The sequence below is a fragment of the Pteropus vampyrus genome, unplaced genomic scaffold (assembly GCF_000151845.1).
Source record: "Pteropus vampyrus isolate Shadow unplaced genomic scaffold, Pvam_2.0 Scaffold46, whole genome shotgun sequence".
NCBI classification, from domain to species: domain Eukaryota; kingdom Metazoa; phylum Chordata; class Mammalia; order Chiroptera; family Pteropodidae; genus Pteropus; species Pteropus vampyrus.
The window spans coordinates 4,979,785-5,003,910 of NW_011888827.1; the positions used below are offsets into that span (position 1 = coordinate 4,979,785).

The 24,126-nt window shown below is 31.8% G+C and overlaps 1 protein-coding gene and 1 pseudogene across 3 annotated transcripts in view; one reads left to right on the forward strand and one right to left on the reverse strand.

Annotated features, from left to right (window-relative positions):
• The window catches only part of ATRNL1 (attractin like 1), a 572,934-nt gene that overhangs the window by 357,990 nt on the left and 190,818 nt on the right, over positions 1 to 24,126 (reverse strand). For all 3 annotated transcript variants that reach the window (XM_023530113.1, XM_023530111.1, XM_023530112.1), the window contains 2 exons: positions 15,154 to 15,232; positions 13,042 to 13,199 (listed from right to left, as the gene is read on the reverse strand). In XM_023530113.1, coding sequence (XP_023385881.1) covers positions 13,042 to 13,199; positions 15,154 to 15,232 — 237 coding nt within the window. The remainder of the gene's footprint in view (positions 1 to 13,041; positions 13,200 to 15,153; positions 15,233 to 24,126) is intronic.
• Positions 20,812 to 20,931, forward strand: LOC111739095 (annotated as a pseudogene).

Genomic DNA, 24,126 nt, shown 5'->3' on the forward strand with positions numbered 1-24,126 from the left:
TATGGTGTTATAAATATTTGTGATTAAGATTTTTTGTGTGGTCTGTTTTCATTTCATTTCTTAGTTGTGTAAACAACTAAGAGCAGGACTGATGGTCATATGGTAAATGTGGGATAAACTTTATAAAATAAGCAATACTATTTTCAAAGTCATTGTACCATTTAACATTGTCACCAATAATGTAAGTGAATTCTACCTACAAGTCCTCTCCAGTACTTGGAATTTTCACTCTTTTTAACATTAACCATTATAGTAGATGTGTAGTTGTATCTCACATAATTTGAATTTACATTTCCCTGATGGCTAATGATGTTGAGCTTCTTTCATATACGTAGCATACATATGATCATGCAATATTTACTGCTACATTGCTTTTTAAAAACTCCAGATTTCCAACAATATACAATGAAAGTGCATGACCTGATTAAAAATTATTTTAGTATTAAAAATAATAATGAAGATTATCTAGAAACAAAACTGTCTGCTCTATGTTATATAAAAATCATAATGTCAAATTATATTATGATAGCAAATATCTAAAAATATCTATACAGTTTTATGAATGTTTTACAAGCATGTATTAAAAATTTTTAAAGGGCTTAATTAAATTTTAAAAAGAAGTTAATGAATTTTAAAAAATAACTACTATAAAGAATTGGGAAAACTTCTTTAGTACTTAGATTTATTTTACAAATGGAAAGATTGAATAGGTTTTTTATAAGCCATTTTCCTAGAAAACCATATTTTACACTTAAGCTATCTTATCTAATAAAAACAATTTTATTGCTTATAAAGAATACATTAGTAGCAATATTTTTTTTAAAAAAAAAGGAGTCAAAAAGCTTTCTCTGTTAAGGGCCTATAAATATTCTGTAAATATTTTCAGCTTTGTGAGCAATATGGTCTCTGTTTTACAATTCAACTCTGACATGATAGTGTTAATGATATGTTTTCTCAGAATCTCTAGAACATTCGTACTTATCATAACCAATCTTATTTTGTAGCTGTCATTAAATCTTTCCATTTAGCTCTATAACAATATGTTTCTTAAGTATTATTTAATATATTCCTCACATTTATATTTTGATTAGTATAATTAATATAATAGTTGAGCAACTGACAGTTAATTAGCAATTTCCAATAGTTCTTAAATTATGCCAGCCTAGGTTTGCCGACAAAAAAACTGAAGCTTCAAAGAAAAGGAAAAAGTATAGTTGAAAGTAAGTGTGATAAATTCCTCAAGTTTATAACAATTTAGAAGACAACAACTGCAACAACGAAACAATATATTGTCTCCTTTGGGGTAAAAAACTACACAAGGCATCTTTATCGGCACATTTGTGTTATAACCCTTACTTTTCAAACCATATGTGTAAGTCAAAACTTCCTCTTTACTTCAATGTCTACTTATCCAGTAGCTTACCATCTTATTTTGCGCTCAAATGGCTCATCTTCTATGTTTAAAATCCAAACATACTTGTGATAAAAAATATACAGACGACACCATTAGGATATGTCCTTTTTCTATTTTATTCTGTATAACTTAAATCATTATTAGTATGGGGATATCACCTAGGCTATTATGGAAATTAGAATTGCAAATTGAAGAATGATTCCTAGCATCATTCTCATAAAAAAAATCAAATCTGAATTATGACATCAGTTTGCAGAATGACTTAATAGTGAATTACCAAATCCCATTTATTCAGAAACAGGTAATTTAGATTCAAACTAATTTAATTTAACTTAAACAGTGATGTATATGTGTTGATGAGCAGCACTATTGCAGAATACAAAGTACTTAAGCTCAATGGAATCTTTCTGTTTTTCAAGTTATTAGAAATTTTAATAGTACTTTTTTCTTTTTTTACTGTCAAGATTCAACTGCATGGCATTACAAGTCATAAAGAATGTATGTTGTCAAAATAAAATCTCACTTTAGAAACTGATGCAAGTCAACTGAGTAGCATGATTATTAGCATTCCAAAAGAAAAAAAAATTCCACTTTAATTACTAGATTATTGACATATTTATCATATAACACTGCTACTATGTGTCTCACAGTCACGATTAGAATTTTGAAAGATACCTGAATGCTAAAGTGGTTGGCATTCTTAAAACTAGAATGGTTTAAATTAAATTGAAACACCTTTCTTAAATACATAAATTGATCAAATAATATATTAAAATGGCAGAGTCTCTCAGTAGGCAAATTAAAGTCTAATTAACTGTGTATAATAATTTCCTACTCTGCTATGTCTATCATGTATCTGATAGAAAAAACAATCATTTTCTTGATTTCTAAAATTCCATTAGTAAGTACAAGATTTACAATGCTGTAAGAGTTAAACTTTTATAATACATTAACTCAGTAATAGGAAATAAATGAAAAAAAAACAGTATAATACAAAAAACTAAATTAAAAATTCTCAACAAAGATGTTTATTCCTCAAACATCTTCATTAACATTAAAAAAATAATGGGGCCTTTGGATTTTGGCAGCAACAATGTTTTTAGAGTAGAATTCATAATTTGTCTTTTAACTTAGGAATTATCACAATCTTTATCCACATACAGTCTTGATACCACCACAAGAACTGATTGTTTGTCATGTAATTCATACCAAAGTGGTTTAGCAAATAATAAAAGAATTAACTAAAAATAAATTTTAAAATTTAGTAGAAACTGGACAGGAGATAGGTAAAAAACAAAACCATATTTTACAATACAAATTGTAATAAAACGTATAGTATTAAAAAGAGAAGCTACAAGTATTTTAATGAAAATGTAATACAAATACTAGTATTATTTCACTCAAGATCTTTACTATATAATAAAGCCAATTTATACAAATTTCCATTAATTTTTACTTTTATTCTAAGTCTACAGCTATAGATACACACACTTATATATTTTCCACAGATATATATATGTAATATCCCATATTCATTGATATATATTTATAATATTCAATCCACTAGTAGCCAAAAGAATTTGAAATATTTACTTTTATATACTCAAATTGCATTTAAATTATTCGTATTTCATCAACTCTGACACTTCCAGAAAATCTACTACCTACCCAAAACAAAGTATGCAAGTGACAGTAGCTCCAAAGTCTCTAACGAGGAAATTTTCATAAATCAAACACATATCAATTATTACCAGCATTCTAATAACTAAGCAGTATAAAATTGTTCTCATCTATTTAAAATGTAAAATCTTATAGTGTGATCATAAAATATAGAATCACGAAGTGCTAGAGATAGTCAGGAAGCTACATGAATCTTCTATACAATATTTATGACTGTAATAAAGCCTCTGCTCAGTTTTGGAAGTGGAATGCTCACTATTAAGCCTGGCAAACCATTCTTTTGGACATCTCTATTCATTAGAAATTTTGCCTTAACTCGCACTGTATTTCTCTATTATATCTACTGATTTTTAATTCCACTCTAGGGTTCCATAGAGATAGCTAAAGTTCTATTCCATATAAAAGTTCCAACTTATTAAACCTTATTCATATGATAAAATTCTCACTTGGTTTACCTTTTCTGGATATATCCCAGTTTGTCTATGTCCCTGTTAAGGGGCAACTAGTACTGGATGCCTTCTATTTGCTTATGATACAATGGAATTAAGCAGGTTTTTGAGAAAAGATCATGGACTATATTTGTGGACATATTAGGTTTTGAAATGCCTATCACACAATCAAGTGGGCATACGAAGAAGGTAACTGGATATGCATGTCTAGTGTTTATAAAAGAGGCCTGGGTGAGATGAGGTATAAATTTGAAAATCACAGTTCTCTAGTGCCCTGGAGATGTCCATCTTAGAGATTTTCAACATCCTTTCTAACACTGGAGTCACTGGGCCCCATAGACTGGGGCCTGGCCTTCCCTTGTATACAGTACTTTTCAGAGCAGCCAATAACCTTAGGTCCAAGAATTTCAAATTATCTCCATAAGTATATTTAAAAGAATAGGGAAAATACGAGCGATGTGAAAAGGACTCAAAAAGCATTTAAAATTAAAGTAGATGAAATAAAAAGAGTGGATGGATATATGAATAGAACAAATTAGCATAATGGAAGACCAGACTGAGGAGGAAGAAAAGAAATAGAATATTAAAAAAAAAAAAAAAAAAAACTAAGATAAGACAAATAGAAATGTGATCAGACAAATAATAATCTAAGAAAGAGAAAGAAAAATGTAATGGAAGAAGTATCTGAAGGCATAATGGAGACACGTTTTCTCGAATTATAATATATAGACATTTTATATATATATGAATGACTGAGAATCCCATATGTAGACACATTAGTGTAAAATTTAAAAATATGAAATGTTAAACAAAAATTCTTAAATGAGAGGAGAGAGAAAACTTCAGAGAACGAGTATATCACATAAGTAATAAGAATATTACAAAATAATGTGGCATTAATTTCATTATTTAAGTCTGAGTTGATACCTTATTAATAAAATAAATATTTAGTCTATAATCTAGCCAGGAATTACTTTACAATTTATTTACATTTGAAAGCCATTTCAGTTTCAGATGTCTAATTTGGTGACGATCAAGAGTTTTACATTTAAGAAATATTAACTATAGCTAACACTGACTGACAACTTACTATATACTTTGTTTGGCAGGTATTATTTTTTTAACCTGCAAAACTGCCCCAAAACAGTGTGGTAGACAGAATTCTAAGATAGCTTCCAAGATTCCCAGTCCCTGGTGGACATACCCTGCATACTCCTTCTCTCAAATCTGTGAAAATGATGGAAAAGTCACTGCTTTGCTTAGAAAACATGGTTGATTTCACCCCCACTCCTTCTGAACTTGAGGAGTTCCTTTGTTTGCTCTTTAGGCCAGAAGTAGAGGGCCTCTTCTGCATCTCACTTTTTCTTGAGTTCAGGCTGTCTTGAGGTCAGGCTAGGGAATTCCAGGAGAAAAAAGTGGTAATCTCACCGCCAGCCTAAGCGGTGCTTTGAATTCTGGCATTCTTCTCCAAGCTGCCTACTGCTTACTACTTCTAAGAGCTCTCTAATGACTATATCAAGCATTCTGTCAAGATGTTTTGGGTTGTTTTGAGTGAAAGAGAAAGCTTGCCGTGTGTTTATTCCGTCTCACCTCTCACCCAGGAATGGAATGCAGGACTGGCCCAGCAGATAGTCTTTTATTTAAAAGGCGTTTTTTTTTTAAATAAAGTTTCATATGTACTTCAGAATATGTCAATTCTGTCATTGTATGCTATGTGCTCCCTCATATATTTATGAACATAATTATGATTGATGTGCTATGTTCATCTATTTTTACCTTAGTGATATCAAGATATTCCTTCTTATTCTATTAGCTAATGAGAGAGTTAAAAGTGGGTTAAAGTCTATGCAATGATAACTGTGAATGTGTCTACACATACACACATATAGGCAAATGCCAGAGACTTCACAGACTTTCTTAAGTCATTAATGAGAGAACTAGCAAAGTATTAAGGACGATTCAAAAAATGCAAAATAAAATTCCAGAGAGAGAAGTATCCATAAAAAGATAAATTTGCATAGAAGGAAGCGTTTATACTGGTGTGAAGAAAAAACATTTGAATAAGATTGCTAACTTTAATATAAAATTTCTGATACTTCTATGTCAATAAAACTGTAGGGCCTATCTTTTCTCCTAGACTGAAATCATCTGTATTTCTATTGGACAAAATTCATTTGCACTATTGTTAGTCAAGAATCTTTTGCACTACTATCAGACAAATATCATTTGTATCTTTCATTTTTTACAGGTTAAATATCTATACTTAAAGAACTATAAATTATTACAAACAAGAACAAATCATCGAAGGTACACATCCCTACGAAATTAGACAATTCCTTGGGGAATCTGCTTTACAACACCTAGCATAATACTGAATAGTTAGACAGAAATCACTTTTGCCAATTCCAAGTTCTGGACATTTTTATTAACTGTCTCCCTACAAATCATAAATCATCTCCCAAAAGTATTCTTGAGTCCCACCTCCCAAGCTGATTTCATGGTGTCTTCGCCTAATTCACCTGCATGGGTGCAGAAAGACTTGCTCATCAACATAAGTACAGTTTTTTTATAGGTTCATTGGCAAATGGAAAGCCATTCGGTATTAAGCCACTACTAAATCAAGAAAATTAATTTCTGTCCTGAGATCCTTAAAGTATCTAGGATTAGATATTCAATAGCTTCTATTGCTCCAAAGACATTTTAGCTGATTTTACTTGCTCTTCTATACTGAGGCTAGGAAACCAAATCCAAGAAATTCATCTCTACCAATTCTGTCTCCAACCCAACATGCGAGTGAATCACTCTCTCCAAAGTGCCTAAATCTGCTAAGGATCCTGACTCTCCAGGAACTGACCTTGCCTACTACATGTAAAACTGAGACCCTATAAGACATAGAACAATTATCAGACAAGTCTTCCCAGAGAACTGTTTAGGTAATGGTTTCACATATGAATGCAATACTTCTTCCTTAATGGTGGGCTTGACATACCTAATGAAATTACGTTATCCTCAGATTTAACATCCAAGGAAAGGCTTTGATTAGATAATCTACTTATCTAATTACATCCAGTAAAAATGAGAATGTACACATTAATACAGATGAACTGCAATAAACCTGCAGACTCAGAAGTGTGAAAATAAATGTTTGTTGTAAGCCAAGAAAGAAAGAGAAGTAAAATCTAGACAAATGAAAAGAAGAACAACAATAAAGGAAAGAGCACATCTTAAAGCCCAGAGTAGAGTAAAAGCCTGATACTTTCAAAGAACTGAAGGACGTATGGTATTATTAGGTTGAAGAGCTCAAAAGGAGGCGTAGCAAGACATGAGGCCAAACTCATGGACAAGACTAGATTTTGTTAGGGTTTTATAAGCCATCTTAAGCAGTTTGAACTTGATCATAGGATTATAAGATGCCTTTGAAAGTATTAAGAAGAGAGTGTGAACTGATTCGATTTGCATATTAGAAATACAATACTGATTGCAGCGTGGAGAAAGGACTGAAGGAAAACAATGCTTAGGGCAGAAGAGTCACGTGGTACTACAGTGGCCCAGGAAGAATGTGATAGTGGTCTAAACTAGCTTGGCAGTAGGTGGTTGGGAAATAAATCAATGGATTCACCAGATATTTAAAAGAAAAAAAATGAAATACTGTCAGTCGGATTAATGAAATGTGTGTGTGTTGTGCGCCTGTCTACTAAAGAACAGATTGAGGCCAACAATCAAAACCCAAGTCTGTGGTTTGAGCAAAAAGGTGCGGGTCGTGCCACGTCCTGAGATGAGCAGTGCTGGGTAAGTAGGTGTCTGAGATACATGGGAACTGACAAGCAATGTCTAGGCTGGTAACACTGATTTGTAAATAATGTGCATATGCAGTGACCATTGAAACCATCATAGTAAATGAGACCAAAACAGAGTGTTTGTTGTCTAAGAGCGGAATGTCCAGGATATAGCCCTGAGGGACACAGGGATTTTAGGGATAATAGAAAAAATATTTTTAAAGTAAATAAAACTTGGTGAGAATGGAGGAAGAAAAAGCAGGACAATATGGTGGCATAGGGAACAAATAATGCCGCTGACAGGTCAACTAAGGCCAAAGCAAGAAAATGAAAATAGTGTCTATAAGGTATCTATGACCGATGCCTTAGTGGTTTCAAAGGAGCTGCCTGGGTAGAAATCAGACTGCAGTAGAATGAGGAATAAACTATAAATTCTCTGAGAACATGGATGTAACTATATATTTCTTCCTTATATGCAGTGCAGTTCCTCAATGCACGAGGCATACAATTAACATTCATTGACTTGAAAGTAAAAGATGGTGCAAAAAAATTTTTTTTTAATTCTGAAATAGTCCTAGAAAAGAAAATTCCTTTCTTTGTGTGGGCATTTTGAAATTCTTTGATCATTTAGACAGGTCTATCACACTATGTGTGAAATAACAGTAAATTTCTGTAAGAAAGTTCTGTAAGAGTAGTAACATCCTCTCTCAGAATATGTCAGTATGTCATCTTACAGATGACAGTCTTATTAAGTTGGCTTTCTTAAAAGTTTTATTTCTTTTTTAAATGTCAAATTAAAAAAATAATAAACACAACTTAGATTTAAATTTCATAAAATGCTTTCCAATCTAACGCTTCGGCCAGACGATTGTCCAAATTTTGTTTCTAAAATGTATACCTGATGATTAACTCTGCAAACACTTTATCATTTGTTTCTAAAGAAACTTTCCAGCCACATATCCTCACCACTTTCCACCACTACCCACGCACACCACCACCCCAATCATCCTATACCATTGGTTTTCTATTGTGCAACCAGTTTTCCAGCCATTAAAATTCTATATTGCTCCTTGATGAAAATTCTTCATAATTCTGAAAACTCACTATGATTTAGAATCCTCTCATGCGTCATGTCCCTTTGCTGAACTCCTACTCATCCTTCAAAATCTTGCTTCAATATAACCCTCTCAGAGAAACTTTCCTACTTCAGTGTTACCTCTGTAATAGTCACAGAGGTGGATATATAATATCTAGACTCTCCAATTCATAGGTACCATTCACACCCATGAATGTGAGCCAAAGTGAAAGGCTCACAGACATTTTTATGACCTACACAAAACCAAAATATGTCTGTGAGACCTATATAAAGAATCTGAGTCTTTTCCATTTTCTCTCTCGAATGACTAAATTAGGATGCTATAAACCCGACTAAAATAGAATAAACTACTTAACAAGTGAAACAGAAACTAGAGACAGAGAAAGACCCATTACACTAGCAATTAAATAATTATTTGCATAACACTGTCTAAAGAATGTCAAGGGATACAGTTTTAGATATGATGATCAAAGGAGAGGATGCTGAGTTCCTGAAGCTTCCAAAGGTATTTCCTCGGGATGCCAGTTTTCTAAGCCTATAATGTCTCTTTTTTCACTTTAAAACTAAGCTGGATTTTTAAAATCTACAACTGAAAGAATGACGAGGAATACATTTTATGAGCTACATGATGGCAGAGACTACTTTCTACACTATTTGTATACTATTTTATCCTCTGGAAGAGTGTCCTGTATGTGATTGAAACTCAATAAATATCTCCTTGAAAATGTAGCCAAAAAATTTGTAAAAATGTTTAATACCTGCCATTTTTGTAAGAAACACTACTTTATATTAGCCACTGATGAATGAAATACAGAAGATACTTAGTATATTACAACCATTACTATGCTTTTTTATTTTGTAGATTTCATTATTTGTAAAAATTTACAAGATTTATTATCATGCTAGAATGTTTTATCCCACTAGCAAGAGTGGACTAAAAGGAGCAGAGAAAAAAATTCTCAAAACACACGTAGAGTTGGGAAGAGCTTATGATCCCACCAGTCAAAGTGGAAAACCTTGTAATTCATGTGTCATAGAGTGGCGTACCAAGAAGACAGTGCCTCAGGAGTGGAAAGATCAACTCAAGACTAAACGCTGCTTTGTTCCTGCCTAACAGATCACAAAAATAAGCCTTGAAAAGGTCAAAAACTTTCTAAGTGAATTAACTCCATCCTAGAACAAAGCTAAAATCTCTTTATCAATGTTGACAGGACTCTAGCACCCAAAAAAGGTAAAATTCTGAGTGCCTGGTATTTAATCAAAATATGATCCATAAAAAGAAGCAAAATAAAACAACAGAAACTCAGAAATTACATAAAATGCTGCAAAATTTGATATTAAAAGTTATAAAAATTGTAATGTATATGTTCAAGAAGGCAGAAAAAGCATGGAGTATGTGAAATAGAGACATGGAAGATTTTTTTTAAATAAAAAATCTCAAGATAAAAAATATGTAAGATAAAAAATACACTAGATGGGATTAATATTAGATTAAACACTATAAAAGAAGAGCTTAGTGAACCTGAAGATATAGGAAGAGAAAATATGCAAAATGAAAGAGAGAGAAAAAAATAATAATGAATTAAAAAACAAAAACAGAGCATTAATGAGCCAAGGAACAATTTCAATTTCATTTTCTACTGCTGTGCTAACCAATTACCACAAACTTAGTGGTGTAAGCAATACATGTTTAGTATCTTACAGTTCTATATGTTAGAAATCTGACAGAGGTTTTACTGGACTAAAATCAAGGTATCAGCAGGGCTGTCTTTTTTGTTTTAGAGGCTCTAGGAAGGAATCATGACTTTTCTAACTTCTGGAGAATATATTCTTTGGCCAGAGGCTCTCTTTCCCCATATCAAAAGCCAGCAGTGATGCTTCTCTCTGGCCATTCCTCTGTAGGTACATTTTCCTCTGACCCTGAACTCTGCTATGAAAGGTTATCTTTAAAGACTCATGTGATTAGGTTGGATCCACTCCTATATTCCCGGATAATCATTTTAAGGTCCTATCCTTAATCACATCTTCAAAGTCCCCTTTTTCATGTAACATAATATAGCCACAGGTACCAGAGATTAGGATGCAATGGCCTTTTTGGAGCCATTATTCTGCCCAACATAATAAGCCATAAAAATAAGTCACAATAAATTTTAAAGAATTCAAATAATTCAAAATATTTTCTGTGACCATACTGGAATTAAATTAGAGAATAGTGACAGAAACATTTCTAAAAATTCCCCAAATAGTTGGAAATTAAATATCCCACTTCTAAATATCCATTGATCATGGAAAAAATCAAAAAGGAAATTAGAAAACTTTAAGAAACTGGAAAAAGAAGAGCAAATTAATCTCAAAGTAAGCAAAAGAAAGGGAATAAAGAAAAGAAATTATTGATATCAAGTAATAATTAAAAAGAAACAAATTACCAGTATCAGGAATGAAAGAGATGATATCACCAGACAATATGTGATTATTATTAACAATCTTTTGCCAATAAATTCTACAAATTAGGTGAAATGGGGAAGACACAAATGAGACACCGAACAGAGAGCTCACTCAAGAAGAAAGAGACAACCAGAAAAGCAATAAGTATATTTTTAAAAATTAAATTTGCGGTTAAAACCTTCCCACAAAGAAAATTCACTGTCGAATTCTACCACAAATTTAAGAAATAAATAATATCGATTTTACACAAATTCTTTCAGAAAATTACAGAGGAAGGACTACTTCCCAATTTATTTTACAAGGCCAGTAGTACTGTAATACCAAAGAAAAAAGGATTACAAGAATAGAAAACTACAGACTAATAACCCTCAATGAGATAGTTATAAAAATTCTTAGAAAAATTTTAACAAATCGAATCCAACAATATGTAAAAGAAATAATACAAAATGACCAAGTGGAGCTCCCTGAATAGAAAGATTGGTTAAACATTCAAAAATTCAATGAATGTAATTCGATTCTATTTGCAAATAAATCTCAATGGAAATAATTTTACTATTTTATGTTTAATAATTGAAAGTTTATTATAGTCGTATAAATAAACACACATACTACTGTACCTTAATATAATATAGTCCTCATAATGATATTAATCAAAGAGTAGAAATTAGGCCTAACTATCTTAACCATCACAGTTATTTTCCACATTTTATTATTTGGGGATAGTGGAATATTTCAACTTTATTACACAAATTCTGGTTTGATATCAAACCAGGTCCTTAAAAAAAAAAATCCAATTTAGAAAGTTAATTTCTAACCATTAAAAGTTCATGACTATTCAAAAGTTGTTTGTTTAAAAATAAAATAAAAGATCACCAAGAAATAAAAGCATAAAACAATTAAAAATATAACTATACCAATTTTAATTACTATTTGATAAGCTCTATAGATGAATGATGTCATCTTCATTCATAATCTGAATAAAACCAAGTGAAATCTAATTAATATTTCTATATTAATCTTAGAAAATAAAATGATACATCTAGCATCCTCAATGTCAAAAAAATTTTAAACTATATGGATCTATTTCTGGCATTTTCTAGCTAAATAAGCATTTAAATCAACCAGTATACAATGAAGATATAAATTTCCCAAATTAATTTTCATTACTATTTAATTAGTAGTAATTTATACTAATATTTCTTGAACAGTTAAGTAATTTCCTCAGATGTCAAATAAACTTTATAAAGAGAAAGAATATTTTCAGTAAACATATGATTTCTAGAAACCAGTTCTCCCACAAATCATGTAGAAATCAATATAAATAAAACATTCATACATTCCTAGTCACAGATCATAAGCTGTCATTCAGTAATATAAAAAAGAAAGAATGATCTGTAAATTTTAAAAAGATTTTAAAACAAACTGGCCTACCACAGGGCTTGGCACATACGAGTTATTCAACAAACTAATTTGAATTCAATCTAATCAAACCATCAATTATGAAAGAATGAATGAACAAATCCCAACATTATAAAATATAGGCTTTTCTTTCATAAAAGCATAAATTAAGGGCACGAATCATGAGAATTTTAAGATACAAGGAACATCCTAAACATTTCTTAGCAATAAATCTGAAGCCTTTAGCAGCCTATCACTAAACACAGTAAAAATGAAACATACAACAGACACACACACACACCCGATAAAGATATCAACAATAAGATGTAGTGGGTCTCAAAGAACTGTTAAGTACTGCTAATCCTAAATTTTCAATGAAAATTTAAATTACATTCAGCATATAATAAAGCAAAACTGAGATTACTAAACACAGCAAATAATTTCAATTTGAGTTTTAAGTAAAGAATATCTACTTAACCCTCAGTTAAAGAAAACGATTAATCAGAAAACCCATATAATCTAGTTATTTCAAATTTGACACATTTTTACAAGACAATTTCATTAAACATTAGTATATTCTTTGGTTGATTGAATATTATTCGCATGGTTTATTATGGAGACATTAAATCTTCACAAACATTCATGTAACTTTTTATCAAGGATCAATACATGTTTTCATATTGTTCAAAATATAAAACTCTATATCATCACTTTGAAAGAAACTATATTCTTTTTGTAAGAAAATACTCAAAGGTCACTAGATTTAGTACTGTTAACACTTACCTGTATTTTAATAGGCCAGGAAAAGTTGCTGACATACACATAGAATGTAATGTTAGGATTGCTTCTAAAGTTAAATTTTTCATAGGAAAAACTATCTCTGTATTCCTTTATATTAGTCTTGGAAACTATAGGGGTCTCCTCTCCAGATATTGTTCCAGCTAAAATGTAAATAATAACAACAAAATTAAATAATTCACATTAAGAAACAGGGATCTTTATGAACTTAAAAACATATATTATACTCACTTATTTTTATAACTGTAGTTACAAGAACATAATTATCAAAATAAATGCATGCTTACAATTTAAAATGACAGAAAAAATAAGATTTGTCATAAATATGATGAAATAGATTTAGTATAAAAATTACTTTTTTTAAATGATACCATTGATTAAGTGCTATGTACTAGGCACTGGCTTAGAGACTATATATTCGTTTTTAATAACAGTTTTATTCCAGAGGTGTTCCATCCCTATTTTTCAAATTGAAACTTGAGCTCCAGAAAGATTAAAGCCCTTGCCTCAAGTTTATAGCTACCAAGTAGTAAATTCTTCTTTGGAACTCAGGTATATGTGGCTCCAGACACTGAGTTCTTTCTACTTACAACTCCTCAGAGCCTTTTACAATAAATCAGGCCATAGTTCACATGTCTCAATTAAATTAAAAAATGGAGAAGAAATCAATTTATTTTTCATACCACAAATTAAACCATCACTAGTTTGAATAAATTGGGAGGAAGTTATAATTTAAAACATGAACTAAATGCTCAATTCCTTAAACAAAAACTGGGTACTCAATATTTACTGAAATTAACTAAATGAAATAAAGCATTTCCAACAATCTTACTAAGCCCTGCTCCTTAACATACAGTAAAAATAATTACAATTAGTATACTAAGCAACCAAATTAATTCCTAACTGATCATTCCTCCAAAATTGCCTTGGATGCTTTTGTAAAAATAAAGATCTGCCTCCAACTCCCAACCTAATAAAGATTTCAGACATTTGGTTCTGGGTATCTGAAAGCTACAAATGATTTCTTACATACTAAAATCAATGTTCTAAAGTGATTACAGAGGTTTTATATATTTTTGTTGACAAATTTTAAAACTCTTGTAGAGTCCATTTATTACACAGGAGTAAATTTCTAATTAATAGTACAAGTTATCATGAATTATTAATTAATGAAACTCATGGTTCCAAGATTTTACTATATGTTTGCACTATATTAACAAAATATTTATGTGTTTGCTTGAATTTTGCATTTTTTTTCATATGTAATGTAGGTTCTGGAAGCTAATGACCTCAATACTCTTGAATTCCATGTTTCATGATTCAACATATTAAAATAGCATGACTTAATTTTCAGAAATCAAATATGAAATTCTTTCTTCAATAAAAAGTTTCCAGCACTTTTATGCAACAGTACATCTTTGATATAGAAAAGAGAAAGTAAAAGAATTTTCTAAGATTCTTAGAATCTTAGATGTAAATATAAAAAATGTGAGCATACTTTATCATAATCCAGCATACATATTTGTGTTTCTTCTTATAGTTTTTTTTAGAAATCAACAATTTCAACTTATAAACATTATTATAGAAAAAATATTAAATGTAGGGGGTTTTTTTCATTCTCTCTCAGCACCAAAGTTGACAGGGGTGGGGAAGTTATATTTCTAAGATTGAAAGTAATAGGTAAGTTGTTAATTCATCAGTATTCACAGAAGAAATTTATTGTTTTATGTCAACATAAGGTTAACAATTAAATTTATAGTAATAAATCAAATAATTGAAATCTCAGTCTCCTTAGTCATTAAAGAAGTAATATATCTTAATTAAAATCATAGCAATTTATAACACTGCTATTTAAAACATTAAGTGGTGTACAATATTTGTTACCTGTCTAATTTTACTTGAGTAAGGGAGAAAGTTAACAAAGAAATGAAGCTTTATTTATAATGCCACTTATTATTTTACCTGAAACAGCACAACAATTGGGCATATAATATTTTTAAAATTTCAATTATTTAAATTAATAGTGAAAAGTCATGTTTAGAACATCTTCTACATAGGAACAGATGTGAAAGACAAATGACAACGAGAGTCTCTTACCTGTTGAACCAACTGACCAGGTAATGTTGAGATTAAAGTTGTTTGATGCATTAATCGAAATATCCAAATTTTTGTTTGACTACCAAGAAAGAAAATGTTATAGTTAAAAATATCAAATTATATTAGATAGACATGTTCGATGTCCTAATTATATCCAGGCATTTTTCTCAAACTCTATACATTACGTCAATATTAAAGTAAGTACAGTTGCCAATTATATTCTTTAAAAAAAAATAGGGGATAGATTCAAAGGTAAATTTAAGGTTCCCATTTATCTTATCTACTAAAAATTGTCCTTCTGTATGTAAACCAGAAGCTGCTGTAATTCAATACTTGTATTTTAAGTCTCTTTGCTTATCTGTAGTTAATATTTAAATGATTCAGGTCTGAGTTAGTCCAAAAATTTTACAGCAATATAAGACTATTTTGTAGACAAACTTCTTGTTAGGAGGTGCATACTGTATTATTATACACACTTTTTCTAGTTAAAAAAGTACTTAATGTAAACTAATACTTTCAGGCAAAAATGATGAACCTACTTGGAGAAAAAAGAGATCACATCGTTTAAGCATCTGTACAGAGGAGCACTGAAGAATTTATGTCAGTCAACCTGTTTTCTGTCATTCATTAGTAAAATACAGACCCTTTCCATGTAATTTCAAGGAAACAAATGTCTAAAAGATTTCTTTAAATATTATTTGTTATTATCTTACACGAAGAAATGAGGCACAGGAAGTTGTATAATCACTACTATTTAGTCCTGCAGAAACTCAAAGAATGATAATTATATTGAATAAGTTTAGCTTCAGGTACTGAGTGTGTTGTTCTGTGTTTTAAATATACAAAGACCGTACAAAAAGCTGTACTGCTTGCTAGGTGAGACCTGGTTACTAAATAAATAAATAAACAAATTTCTTAGTATGACTATTTTTTTCTAAATAAGATAAAACTAATAAGTCAACAGAACATACATCTCCAGTTTTCTGAGTGGCTCTTAAGAAAATAAGCCTGTAAGCAATTAAGCTCCCATATCTGCTATAAGTCTTAAGAGGAAACTGATTGAAAGACATGGTCCCTCTTGATGGATAGGAATAGAAAGGAACACCATAAAAGGCAAAGGCTGCTGCTGGATGATGTGATAGTCATCCCATTTAAAAGATACACTAAGACCCAATATTTGCCTCCAAATAGCATCTATTCTTAACGACTGCCGTAAATAGAGTGATAGCTGAGCCTCCATGAAGAACTATTAGTAATGCTCCATAACTATCAGAAGACACTCTTCTCAGTTTCCAGGAAGAAAACATAGATTCGAGAAGAACAGTCATCTCAAAAGAGCATGCAAAAGTAAATGTATTACAATACGGTTGAATGATGGTCACACAGATTTTCCAGAGTAGTGCTCACTAATACTGCAGAGATAGCATCTGAGAATTTAAAATAATCAAAGGAAAATAAAGCCTAGGAATTTAAGTATATACAATATTTCAGAAGGATACTGCATTATCCATCAGTCATACTCATAAACGGCCATGAAAGTAAGTAGGAAATTTAACTTATTGAGTTCTACTGATAAGCTGTTAAGATACCTTCCACAATATATACCACGAAATGGTAAAACTTCTTGAGACCTTGTTACTTCTTCGATAATATGAGTGAAAACATTTGACACTGATTCAAGATAATGCCACTACTAATGACTCTAGTAATAAATGCATAATGCTTCTAGGTAAGCACACTGATATGTCTGTTCAGCAGATTATGTTGTTCAGGTGTGGTAAGCAACATCAATTTCAACATTTATATAATATTGCATTATGGAAAACCCAGAAACGAAAAGAAGAAACACTTCTCGTAACAAATATTGACTTACGTCATCACAGTGAATTAACCCGATCTGAAAACCAGTTATTGCTTCATATTCATTAAATCACGTTTCTGAGGCAATGAGATAAATTAACGAACAGCATACATGGTTGAGTCAAATGACCCTGGGTTCAAATCTTAGCTCTTGAACATGCGTGTTGATCGATTTAGAGGAAGCTACTTGTCCTTCCTGATCATCAGTTTCCTTATATCTACAATGGAGGTATAATGACCACTCTAAAGAATTTCTTGTGAACATTAAATAAGAATTTCTCAATGAAAAAAAAAAAAGGCATGGTTTCAGGCCACAGTGCTGACAATGGTAGTGTTCTTGATATTATTAGGCCTGGTGACACAGAATGTCTTCTTTCCCTCTCCTTCTTCACCTTCATATTTACCAGGGGACTCGGAAAGAGGGCATGCTTGCCAATGTCTGAGAGGGGGTTGCCTTTTTATTATTAATGAAATGGGTCAAAATAGTTGTTTTTTTATAAAAACAAAACATGGTAGAAACAGTGGACCCCTAAGAAAGCTTAAGTAATTATTTTTACCTTGAACTCATATCTTCCTAATTGTGTGTGCCTTATTTTGGGTGTGGGAAATATGAGAATAACTGCTATTGTTGTTAAAAAAAAAAAAGTTCACAAAAAATTTCTAATTGATATAGAAAACTATAAAACTCTTCTTGCATTTTTATTCCATCCTCTATCAATTCCAAGATTAGGCATTACTGAAATATATACTACCATAATAAAGCCCTATAAAATGCATAGAAGGGTCAAGGAAAAACACGCTGGACTGAAAGAACTAATACCATTATTACCATAACAAATGACAAAATCAGTCATTTAGAACATGGTTGGTTAGATGTGGATAAGTTAGGCAAGATCATGTTATATAGGAAACTACTCCAGAAATTGTTCACATGAAATCACTAGCTAGAAGTGACAATTTAGCATCCTATACTTTCAAAGAACATGTGTCTGGTCTATTGGCTTCAACTGGACAAGATAATAGAAAGTAAAACTGAAATCTGTGACATTTGGAAGCACTCAAGGATTGCTGGAAATTGAAGAAGAAGGGGACAGTCAAGAGAGAAATAAACTAGAATTATGGCTAACCTGGACCTATGCGTATGGATAATACTGGGAAGAAATATTATTCACACCCACATTGAGTCAGATATCCTGCTTATATTTAATTTCTTATACCTTCAAAGAACTCTACAAGTTTGGAATTACTATTAAATATTCAAGAGGTCAATGGTATAGAATGAAATTCTCACACATGCTACAACATGGATCAATTTTGGAAACATTAAGCTAAGTGAAATAAGCCAGACACAAAGGGATAAATATTATATGATTATACATATGGGGTTCCTAGACTACACAAATTCATAGAGACAGAAAGCAGAATAACGGTTACCAAGGTCTGGAGGGAGGGGAGAAATGAAGAATTATTATCTAATGAATACAGAGGCTATGTTTGGAACGATGAAAAATTTTGGTGATAGATGGTGGTGATGGTTGTATAACACTGTAAATATATTTAATGTCACTGAATTTTACACCTAAAACCAGTCAGAAGATAGCTTTATTTTATGCCGCTATTATCCCAATAAAAAAATAAGTCAATAGTGATTATAATACACTTATAAAAACTTTATCACACTGATAAATGTAGTTTATGACATATTTAATGTCTTTATAAAAGCACACAACATCAATGAAGAGAAGATTATACTTAAACATCTTTAAAAATCCTTATTTAAAAGTCAAAATTTTGCGTGTATTCCTAAGAATATGGGCATTCCTTAAAATCTAAAGAATAAGGAGTAACATAAAATTAACTATTGTATTCTTTGAAAGGAGGGATTTTATTTTACTAAAAAAGAAAAATTTAAGATTATATTATCCGTTGGACAGTCCAATAAAATATTTTAGAGGAAAAAAGTTAGCAAATGTCAGTATATCTTTTGAGGTTTCATCTGTTTGAAAAAAATGCTAAAATACATGCTATGGACTTAACAACATGAATTAATATATAATAAGAGTAAAGCACTAGAGAGTAACATCAGCAAGATGGCAGGATAGGAAGTACCACCCTCATCTCCAACAAAAACGCCAATTTAACAAAGATATATGGACCCAAATACCTTTATGACAGGACCAAAATCCAGAAGCAGCAGTATCAAAGATGAACATGAAACCAAGGACAGCCACATCATAATGCATAAGAAGAATAATTTCACTTTACCCACATAAGCCCCTCCCCCAGGCCAGTACAACTAAGCATCAGAGAGCGTACTTCGGCCTATGAGGAAAAAGAGAGTATAACATACATCAAACATCCTTGGACTTCACAGCACTATGCAAAGGACCTGTTTTTATCTCACTCTATCCAGGGCTCTGAGAGAACAAGGATAGCATAGGCAACTCATGGCAGCTAAAAACAAAGAAAAGAAGTGAGTGGCTTACTGCAGCCAACATTACTCAGCAAGGCTGGGAGAAGGCATACAACCCTCAGACTTCTACCCAAGAGGGAGGAGAGGAATGGGACACGTAACCAATATCCTATATTTTCTGTGCACTGCTCAAAAGGAAAAAAGAATGCATCGCTCGCTATAGCCAGCATTGCGCTGAGAGACCGAGAGAAGGTTCATGACTCTAAAACTTCTCCCCAAGGATGGAGGAAGAGAAGTGCAATGTGCCACCAACATCCTGACTTTTCACTGTACTAGCCTAGGTAAATGGGTGAGCAGTTTACTGAGGCCAGCATAGCTCTTCAAGACTGAAAGAATGCACACAATTCCGCAAGGAGGAAGGAATAGGAGTGGAGTATGATCATCCACAGAAGAGATGTGAGATGCTCCCAGCATCTCTAGCTGGACTGACTGGAAGCCTGCTGAAGCAATTCCATAAAGACCGTGAGAAGTTGCTAATTCTTCAAATGCACAGATGCCAATGCAAAACTACAAAGAAAATGAAGGATCAGAAAAATATCACTCAATCAAAGAGAGTAAATGTACAGTAACTTACCCTAACGAAATGGAGCTCTAAAATTGCCTGACAAAAAATTCAAAATAATTGTATTAAAGAAGCTATAAGGGAGTAATAAGAGACCACAGAAAGATAACTAAATGAAACCAAGGAAAAAAACACATGAACAAAATAAAAATATCAGCGAGAGAACTATAAAAAAAGAAAAAATAGACATTCTAGAGCAGAATATAAGAATTTAACTAAAAAATTCAAATTCAATATAGAGCTTCAACAAAAAACTTAGAAGAAATAATCAATGAACTCAAAGGCAAATCATATGCAATTATCCAGTAAGAGGAGGAAAAAGAAAAAAGAATGAAAAAGAGTAATGAAAGCCTAATGGACCAATGGGGCACCATTGAAAAATGAATATTCATATTATAAGAGTCCCAGAAGGAAGGAGCAAGAAAAATAATGGGCAAAATTCCCCAAATCTGAGATGAACAGACATCGAGATTCATCAAGCTGAAAAAATTAAAAAGAAAATGAATGCAAAGAAAAAATTAAAAAAAAAATGAATGCAAGACAAATTATAATCAAATTGATAAAAGCCAAAGACTGAGAATTTTGAAAGCACAAAGAGAAAAGTGATTTGTCACCAAAAAAGGGAGCCCCATCAGGCTACCAGTGGATTTCTCATCAGAAATTTTGCAGACCAGAGGGATGCAGATAACATATTCAAAGTTTTAAAAGGAAACCAAGAATACTATACTCATTACAACTATCCTTTAAAAAATGGAGTGATAAAGTCCACGGCCATGCTACCCTGAACAAGGCCGATCCCAGTCTGATCTCGGAAGCTAAGCAGGGTTGGGCTTGGTTAGTACTTGGATCGGAGACCACCTAGGAAGACCAGGTGCTGTAGGCGTAAAAAATAAAAAATAAGGGATTGTAAGCTGACAAGGTCCTTGCGATCTGTGAGGTCAACCAAGGGTTGCCTTGCATTAAAAAAAAAATTAAATAAATTAATTAATTAATAAAATAATAAAATAAAATAAAATAAAAATGGAGTGATAAAGACCTTCCCAGACAAAGAGAAGCTGAGGGAATTCATCACTCCTAGATGTAACTCAAAAGAAATGCAAAACTGCTGTGACATCAACAACAAAGTAGGGAGGAGGAGTAAAAGTACAGAGTTTTTGTATGTGATGACGTTATTATCAGCTTAAGACAGGTTGTTGTAACTATAAGATGTATGTAAGCCTCATAATAAGCACCAAGACAATACATATAGAACATTCGAAAAAGGCAAAAAGTCAAAGCATCTCGCTGCCAAGAAAAAAATCAACGAAACAGAAAAGAAGACAGCAAGAATAAAAGGAAGCGAAAGAACTATACGACAGAGAGCCACAATGAACAAAGTGGCAATATTAAGTCCTCCCTCATCAGTAATTACTTCAAACATAAATGGATTAAACTCTAATCAAAAGACACAGAGTGGATGACTAAATTTTAAATACCCAACAATATGCTGTCTAAAAAACTTACTTTGGATTTAAAGACACACATAGACTAAAAGTGAAGTAACAGAAAAAGATATTCCATGCAAATGGTAGACAAAAGTGAGAATGGGGTAGCTATAATTATATAAACAAAATAGACTTTAAGTCAAAAACTTTAATAATAGACAAATAAGAACATCATATAATGACAAAAGGATCAACTCATCAAAAAGATATAGTAATTATAAATATATATATACTCATTATGAGAACACCAAAATATATAAAATGAACACTGACACAATTGAAGGGGAAAAACAGACAAAATCAGAATAACAGTAAGAAATTTCAAAACCCTATTTTCAACAACAGATAAAACATTCAATGAGAAAACCAATAAGGAAAATGTGGACTTGAACAACATTGCAGATCATGTATAACCAACAGATATATAAACAACACTGCACCCAACAGCAGCAAAACACACATATTATTCATGTGCACATGCAACAGTCTCCAGAATATATGATACATTAGATCAGAAAACAAGACAACAAATTTCAGAAGATTGAAATCCTATCAATTATCTTTTCTGAACACTATGAAATGACACTAGAAATCAATAGCAGGAGGAAACTGGAAAGCTCACAATTATGTGGAAATTAAACAACACAGTCCTGAACTAATGGGTCTAAAAGGAAATTGAAAGGAAAATCAGAAAATATCTAGAGGGAAATTAAAATAAAAAAATAATATGCCAAAACTTGTGAGATGCAGCAAAAGCAGTTCAAAGAGGAAACTTATAGTTATAAAGCCTACATTAAAAGAGAGACAGAGATCTGAAATAAACAGCCTCTTTACAAGCTCAATGAAAAGAAAAAGAACAAACTACATCAAAACAGAAAGAAGGAAAGATTAGTGCAGAGGTAAATGATATAGAGTAGAAAAACAACAGAAAAATATTAACAGAGTTAGTTTTTTGAAAAGTAAACAAAACTGACAAAACTTGTAGCAATACTAGAAAAGAAGAGAAAGCAGATTCGAAAAGTAAAATCAGAAATGAAAGTGGAGCATTACAATACAAATTAAAATCACAATAAGATATCACCTCATATCTGGATGGCTGTTATAAAAAAAAAAACAGAAATTGGAACCCTTGTATTCTATTAGTGGAAATGGGAAATGGTATAGCTGTTAAGGAAATCAGTGTTGAGGATCCTTGAAAAATTACAAATAGAACTACCACATGATCAAGCAATCCCAATTTGTGGTATACATCCAAAAGAATTAAAATCAGGATCTTGAAAAGATAGCTGCAGTCTAATTTACATTGGAGCTTTATTCATAATAATCAAGATACAGAAACAACTTAAATATCCATCAATGGATGAAAGGATTAAGAAAATGTGCAAGCTACTTGACATTGGTCTTGGCAATGATTTTTTAAGATTCTACACCAAAAGCAAAGGCAACAAAAGTAAAAGTGGGACTACAACAAACTAAAAAGCTTCTGCACAACAAAGGAAAAGACAACCAAACAAATGGAAGAAAATAACTGCAAGTCATGTATCTGACAATGAGTTAATATCCAAAATATATAAAGCACTAATACGACTTGACAGCAAAAAATCAAACAATTTGATTTAAAAATAGGCACAAGACCCAAATAGGCATTTTTCCAGTAAAGACAGACAGACGGTCAACAGGTACATGAAAAGGTGCTAACATCACTACGATCAGAGAAATGCAAATCAAAAGCACACTGACATATCACTTCGTACCTGAATCAAAAAGACAAGAAATAAACATTGGCGAGGATGTAGAGAAAAGGGAAGCCTTGAGCACTGTTGGTGAGATTGTAAACCAGTGCAGTCACTATTGAAAACAGTATGGAGGTTCCTCAGAAACTTAAAAGTAGACCTACCATATGATTCAACAATTCCATTTCTAAGTAGTCATCCAGAAAACCAAAAACACTAACTAGAAAAGCTGTATGCATCCACATGCTCAACAACGATATGGAAGCAACATAACTGTCCATCAGCGGATGAACTGATAAAAAATGGTGATTGAAAAAAGAAGGCTATCTTGCTAACTGCAATAACATGGATGGACCTTGAGGGCATTTTGCTAACAGAAATAAGTCAGACAGAAAAAGACAGATACCCCCACGATCTCAGTTACATGTGGAATCCAAAAACCAGCAACAGAAAAAGACCAGAGAACAGATTAGTGGTGGCGGGGTGGGAGGTGGGAGTAGACAAAATGAGTGAAGGCGGTTAAGAAGTACAAAGTTCTGGCTATAAAAGAAATGTCATGTGGATGCAATGCACAGCATGGGAATTATAGTTAATAATACTGTATTGTATATTCAAAATTTCCTAAGAGAATAACCTTAAAAGAGCTCATTGCAATAAAAAATATTTGTAACAGTGTATGGCGAAGGATGTTAACTAGACTTCTTGTCATTTCACAGTACATACAGATATCATATAATTATGCTGTACACCTAAAACTAATATCTCGATTAAAAATGTGGTTATATACAATGGAATATTTTTTCAGCCTTATAAAAAGAAGGAAATTCTGCCATATGTGACAACATAGATGAACCTGGTGGA